The sequence below is a fragment of the Nestor notabilis genome, unplaced genomic scaffold, assembly GCF_000696875.1.
Source record: "Nestor notabilis isolate BGI_N333 unplaced genomic scaffold, ASM69687v1 scaffold13117, whole genome shotgun sequence".
In the NCBI taxonomy this organism is placed as follows: Eukaryota; Metazoa; Chordata; class Aves; order Psittaciformes; family Psittacidae; genus Nestor; species Nestor notabilis.
In genome coordinates, this window is record NW_009936981.1 from 1221 (window position 1) to 8462 (window position 7242).

Here is a 7242-nt window from a genome sequence, read left to right on the forward strand (position 1 = left end):
TCCACATTCTGATCCCCACTGGATCCCAATCCAGGCCCCACTGGATCCCAATCTGAAGCCCCATTGGATTCTCATTCCAATCCCCACTGGATCCCAATCCAGGCCCCATTGGATCCCAGTCCCTAGTCCCATTGGATCCTGATCCTGAGCCCCATCAGATCCCTATCCCGATCCCCACTGGATCCCAATCCAGGCCCCACTGGATCCCAATCTGAAGCCCCATTGGATTCTCATTCCAATCCCCACTGGATCCCAATCCAGGCCCCATTGGATCCCAGTCCCTAGTCCCATTGGATCCTGATCCTGAGCCCCATCAGATCCCTATCCCGATCCCCACTGGATCCCAATCCAGGCCCCATTGGATCCTAAGCCCAAACCCCATTGGATCCCAGTCCCAATCCCCATCGGATCCCCATCCTGAGCCCCATTGGATCCCAATCTAAGCACCATTGGATGATGTGAGCCATGGGCTGAGCCCCATTGGATCCCAATCCCAATCCCCATCGGATCCCCATCCCGATCCCCATCGGCTCCCAATCCCGAGCCACCGGTTGAGCCCCAATGGCTTCATTTTAATTAATAATCTCAAGAATCGATTAAAAACGAACCATTTGGACGGGTTTTGGTGTTAAATAAACAACAACAGGGAGTAAAAAACCAACGAATCAGGACCATGGAGAGCACCAACCACCCCCCCTCCAAGGGGAGGCGCTTGGCCCAGTGCAACAGTGCAGGAGGGAGGGAAAGGGGGGTCCCGGAGCCCCCCATGTCCCCCCTGCTTCGGGATGAACCGGGATGAGTGGGAAAGTGCCGGGAAGGGGCAATGGGAAGAGGGATGCCCCTGGGGGGGGAGGTAGTGGTGGCTCCGGGGCTCCTGGTGCAGCCTTTGGGGTCACATCTTGGGGGTGGAGGGAGCCCGGGGCTGGCTCGAGCGGTGCCGAAGGGGCTTCTCCTCCTCCTAGGGATAGATGGGAGGGCATAGGAATGGGGCCATGGTGCAGCACCCATGGGTGTCAGGCTGGCCCTGAGCCTGCAGGGACAGTGCAGGGAAACAGGGATGGGGCCATGGTGCAGCACCTGTGGGTGCCAGGCTGGCCCTGAGCCTGCATGGACATTGCGGGGACATGGGGATGGCAACACAGTGCAGCACCCTTGGGTGTCAGGCTGGCCCTGAGCCTGCATGGACATTGCGGGGACATGGGGATGGCAACACAGTGCAGCACCCCCGGGTGTCAGGCTGGCCCTCAGCCTGCATGGACATTGCGGGGACATGGGGATGGCAACACAGTGCAGCACCCTTGGGCGTCAGGCTGGCCCTGAGCCTGCATGGACATTGCGGGGACAGGGGGATGGCAACACAGTGCAGCACCCTTGGGTGTCAGGCTGGCCCTGAGCCTGCATGGACATTGCGGGGACATGGGGATGGCAACACAGTGCAGCACCCATGGGTGTCAGGCTGGCCCTGAGCCTGCATGGACATTGCGGGGACATAGAGATGGGGACACAGTGCAGCACCCACGGGTCCACAAGCCCATTTGGGAAGGTCTCTATGGCCACATACCCTCACGCACGGGGTCAGGGCACCCTTAGGACCCCCCCAGGGCAGGAGCACCCATTCTGAGGGCTCCCCACAGCACTCACAGCCTCCGGGGTGCCGGTGGGGGCTGGTTCCAAAGGGGCGGCCGCATCCTCCTCATCCTGTGGTGGCTCCAGTTCCTCATCCTCATAGTCTGTGATGTCGTCGGACTCCTCTGGGGGGGCACAAGGAGAGGGTCAGGATCGGGATCGGGATTGGGATCGGGATCGAGATTGGGATCAGGATGGGGATTGGAATTAGGATTGGGATCAGGATCAGGATGGGGATGGGGATCAGGATGGGGATCGGGATTGGGATCAGGATAGGGATCAGGATCAGGACTGGGATCAGGATTGGGATCAGGATTGGGACTGGGATCAAGATGGGAATCGGGATTGGGATTGGGATCAGGATAGGGATCGGGATCAGGACTGGGATCAGGATTGGGATCGGGATTGGGATCAGGATCGAGATTGGAATCAGGATTGCGATTGGGATCAGGATCGGGATTGGGATCAGGATTGGGATCACGATGGGGATCAGGATTGGGATCAGGATCGAGATTGGAATCAGGATTGCGATTGGGATCAGGATCGGGATTGGGATCAGGATAGGGATCAGGATGGGGATTGGGATCAGGATGGGGATCAGGATTTTGATCAGGATTGGGATTGGGATCAAGATCGGGATTGGAATCAGGATTGGGATTGGGATCAGGATGGGGACTGGGATCAGGATTGGGATCAGGACTGGGATCAGAATTGGGACTGGGATGGGGATCAGGATTGGGATTGGAATCAGGATTGGGATCAGGATTGGGATAGGGATCAGGATGGGGATCGCAATTGGGATTGGGATCGAGATCAGGATGGGGATTGGGATCAGGATTGGGATCAGGACTGGGATCAGGATGGGGATCGGGATGGGGATCAGGATGGGGATCAGGATTGGGATTGGAATCAGGATTGGGATCAGGATTGGGATAGGGATCAGGATGGGATCGCAATTGGGATTGGGATCGAGATCAGGATGGGGATTGGGATCAGGATTGGGATCAGAACTGGGATCAGGATGGGGATCGGGATGGGGATGGGAATGGGGATCAGGATGGGGATCAGGATTGGGATTGGAATCAGGATAGGGATCAGGATGGGGATCGGGATTGGGATCTGGATTGGGATCCGGATCCAGCCCATGGAGTCCCATTCCCAGCTCACCTTCAGCACAGGGCTGCGCCGGCTCGATGCGCGACACCATCTCAGCCAGGTCAATGAAGTGAGTCTTGAGCACCTACAGGGGGACAGAGGGACCCCAAAGAGCCCCCCACATGTGAGGGTGGAGGAGGGATGGGAGGACATCAAGGGACATGGGAGAGGGGGAGAAGGTGACAGGAGGTGGAGCAAGGGGAGAGGATGGACAAAGGTGGGACAGGAGATAGAGCAAGTGGAGAGGCAGATGCTGGGGAGGGACCAGGAGATGGACCAGGATGGTCCAAAGGGAACAGGAGGATGAAGTAGGGTGCGAAGGGACAGGAAGATGCTGCTGAGGGACAGGAGGACACCAAAGCAGGGACAAGCAGCACCAGGAGGGCTCAGAGGACATCCAGTGGGGGCTGCTCCAGGACCATCTGCAGATGCTCCAGGACCAGGAGAAGGGAAGACCTTAAAGTCAAGGTGCCAGGTCCAGGGTGTCCCCAAGGTGCCACCACCCCCCAGGAGCTGGTGTCCCCCCATGCTCACGTCCACACGCTCGATGTCGCAGAAGTCGGCCCATCGCCGGTCCTTCACCATCTTCTCAATGATGTCGTACTGGCTCCAGTGGTCGAAGACCATCTTGCCATGGTGGTACCCAACTTCCTGCAGGAGGGTGGCCACAGCAGCTCGGTGGCCTGAGGAACCCCAAGTGACAGCCCATGGCCAAGGACACCCAGTTGATGGTCCAGGACACCCAACTGATGGTCCAGGATGCCCAACTGATGGCCCAGGCCACTCAAATGATGGTCCAGGAACCCAACTGATGGTCCAGGACACGCAACTGGTGGTCCAGGCCCCCCAACTGATGGTCCAGGATGCCCAACTGATGGTCCAGGAACCCAACTGATGGTCTAGGAAACCAACTGATGGTCCAGGACACCCAGCTGATGGCCAAGAACATCCAACTGATGGTCCAGGCCCTAGAGCTGATGGTCCAGGCACCCAACTGATGGCCCAGGATGCCCAACTGATGGTCCAGGAACCCAACTGATGGCCCAGAACACCCAGCTGTTGGCCCAGGACACCCAGCTGATGGTCCAGGACATGCAATTGATGGTCCAGGATGCCCAAATGATGGTCCAGGATGCCCAACTGATGGTCCAGGAACCCAACTGATGGCCCAGGACACCCAACTGATGGCCCAGGACACCCAGCTGATGGCCAAGGACATCCAACTGATGGTCCAGGCCCCAGAGCTGATGGTCCAGGCACCCAACTGATGGCCCAGGACACCCAACTGATGGCCCAGGACACCCAGCTGATGGTCCAGGCACCCAACTGATGGCCCAGGCACCCAGATGATGGTCCAGGACACCCAACTGATGGTCCAGGAACCCAATTGATGGCCCAGAACACCCAGCTGTTGGCCCAGGACACCCAGCTGATGGTCCAGAACATGCAATTGATGGTCCAGGATGCCCAACTGATGGCCCAGGCACCCAAATGATGGTCCAGGACACCCAAATGATGGTCCAGGAACCCAACTGATGGCCCAGGACACCCAACTGATGGCCCAGGACACCCAGCTGATGGTCCAGGACACACAACTGGTGGTTCAGGCCCCCCAACTGATGGTCCAGGCACCCCACCCCATGGCTTGGAGCACCCCATTGATGGCCTGAAGCTGGTCCAGGCCACCCCAGTGACCTTCTCCCCCACCAACTCACATAGATCTCATCGAACTTGCCGAAGTCCATGGTCTTGAAGCTGTCGATGGGGGGCCGGATGTACTCGCAGTAGGAGCTGGACTTCACCACCTCGAGCTGCCGCACGCAGGACACGTAGGCCAGGCGGGACTGGATCTCTGCCATGTCAGGCACCTACAAGGGTGAGGAGCTCAGCACCCTGCTCAGCACCATCTCACCAGCATCCCCTGGGCCTCACCTTGAGCCTTCCACCCATCCTCATGGGATCATGGAATGGGTTGGGGTGGAAGAGACCTTAAAGCTCATCCCAACCCCCTGCCATGGGCAGGGACACCTTCCACTAGAGCATGTTGCTCCAAGCTCCTGTGTCCAACCTGGCCTTGAACAGAGATGGTTCATCAAAACCTTCTCCATTCAACCCATTCCAGTGTCCCACCACCCTCAAGGGGAAGAACCTCCTTATCTCCAACCTGAACTTCCCCTGTTGCAGTTTGAACCCATCACCCCTTGTCCTATCGCTCCAGCCCCTGATGAAGGTTCCTCTCCACAACCTTGGAGCCTTCAACCCATCCTCACCTTGACCTTTCCACCCAACCCCACCTTGACCCATCCCACCTCACCTTGACCCTTCCACCCATCATCACCTTGACCTTCTCAGCCCAGGGGTTGAGGCGCTTCCAGAGGAGCCACCAGCCAGACAAAGTGTCCCCATAGTTGCAAAGGTCTGTCTCATCCTGGCTGCCCACGTCGATGGCCACCACGGTCTTGGCCCCCATGCTGCGGGCGATGTCGGCTGTGGGTGGAGGAGAAGAAGTTGGGTCAACGGCGTCATGGTCAACCCCTGCTCGGAGCCAATGGTGAGAGGTGGGCTCATGAGTGGAGCAGGGGAATGGGCAGGAATGGTCCATGAGGCCAAAGCCACGCTGGGGCTCGTGGGGGGACAAGCAGTGTCCCATTGGGTGCCAGAGGTGGTGGTAGGAGCCCACTGGTAGGATGTGCCAATGGGGTAAGGGGAGGGCACAGGCAAGTTGCAGGGTCTGTAGTGGGAAGTGAAGGAGCGTGGAGATGCCCCAGGAGGACACCAGGAGATGATGGGAGGTGGATGGAGACAGTTTGAACATGGAAGAGAGAGGAGATGCTCCAGGAGGACTCCAGGTGCTGAGGCCATCAAGAGATGATGATGGGACATGAAGGAAGGTGGTTTGCACATGAAGGAGGTTGGAGATGCCCCAGAAGGACATCAAGAGATGATGGAAGGTGGATGAAGACAGCTTGAACATGGAGGAGAGTGGAGATGCTCCTGGTGCTGAGGCCATCAAGAGAGGACAATGCAAGATGGAAGGAGGTCGACTGGATACGAAGAGAGATGAAGGTGCTGAGGACATCAAGAGACGATGATGCAGGATGAAGGTGGCTTTGACCAAAGACACCAAAACATGGTGCAGGATGGAGGAAGGTCGCTTGCATGTGAAGGAGGATGACAACGTCCTGGGAGGGCACCCAGTGCCAAGGACACCAGGATGAAGGGAGGATGAACATGGAGATGTTCTGGGCATCAAGGACACCAAGAGATGGTTTGAGATGACAGGTAGTGGCTTGCCTGCAGGAGAGCACCCAGTATCAAAGACACCAAGAGCTGGTAGAAGATACATGGAGGTGTCTTGCAGATGAAAGAGGACGGAGAAGCCCAAGGAGGAGCTGAGAACAGCAAGAGAGGACAACATGAGATGGACAAAGGTGGCTTTGCACATAATAGAGCATGAAGATGCCCTGGGAGGACACCCAATGCTGAGAGCACTGAAGTGGGTGTCAGATGGAGGGAGGTGGCCTGCAGGAGAACAGAGATGCCCTCAGAGCACACCCAGTGCCAAGAAGAGGATGATGCAGGTGGTTGGCATCTAAGGAGCATGAGGATGCTCTGGAAGTGCTGAGGACACTCAAGGATGCTGCAAGACAAAGGGCTGTGTCCTGCATGTGAAGAAACATGAAGATGAGAAGCCACCAGACAGGGAGGACACAAGAGATGATGCAAGACAAAGGGTGGTGGGACATTGGCACAGGGTGCCCAGGGGACCTGTGGCTGCCCCATCCCTGGCAGTGGACGGGGCTTGGAGCAACCTGCTCTGTGGAAGGTGTCCCTGCCCATGGCAGGGGGTTGGAGCTGGAGGAGCTTTAAGGTCCCTTCTAATCCAACCCATTCCATGATTCTGTATCGAGAACACCAAGAGATGCTGCAAGATGGAGGCACATGAAGATGCCAACAATGAAGTCACTGAGAAGATGCACGATCAAGCCAGATGTCCCAAATCCAACCACTGAGAACCCACATCGTGGTGGCCATGTCGCCCCCACCCAACCGCTCACCACCATCTCCAAGGCCAGAGCAGGGTGACGGTGTTGAGCTGCTACTTGCCTGGCAGGTTGTTGATGTAACCACCATCCATCAGTAAGTTGCCATCCTTGGGGTCACAGAGTGGTGGGAGGTACCCAGAAAGGGTCATGCTGGCTCGCACGTAGCGCCAGAGCGAGCCTGCACCAGCAGGAACAAACCCAATGAGCACAACCCACCTGAGACCCCTCCTTGGGGCTGCCCCTCGCCCCTGCCCGTGCCTGGGGACGTCTACAGCCCATGGAGCACCCATGGGTGGTAGAGGAACCCCGCTGCGTGTCCTTGACCTTGGCTGTTGGTAAAGCTCAACTTGGGATGGGATTTGGGTTTGGGAAGTGGGTTCTTGGAGGGGTTGGTGGTCCTGGTGAGGGAGATGCT

The 7242-nt window shown here is 57.7% G+C and overlaps 1 protein-coding gene across 1 annotated transcript in view; it reads right to left on the minus strand.

The window, feature by feature from the left end:
* Positions 1–1641: 1641 nt before the first annotated feature.
* PNPLA6 (patatin-like phospholipase domain containing 6) overlaps positions 1642–7242 on the minus strand; it is a gene marked incomplete at its 3' end in the record, with an annotated part of 17716 nt that continues 12115 nt past the window's right edge. The window contains exons 27-32 of the mRNA XM_010018613.1: positions 6889–7005; positions 5120–5268; positions 4497–4649; positions 3316–3432; positions 2794–2866; positions 1642–1751 (exon numbers count right to left, since the gene is read on the minus strand). Of these exons, the coding sequence (XP_010016915.1) occupies positions 1642–1751; positions 2794–2866; positions 3316–3432; positions 4497–4649; positions 5120–5268; positions 6889–7005 (719 nt within the window). The remainder of the gene's footprint in view (positions 1752–2793; positions 2867–3315; positions 3433–4496; positions 4650–5119; positions 5269–6888; positions 7006–7242) is intronic.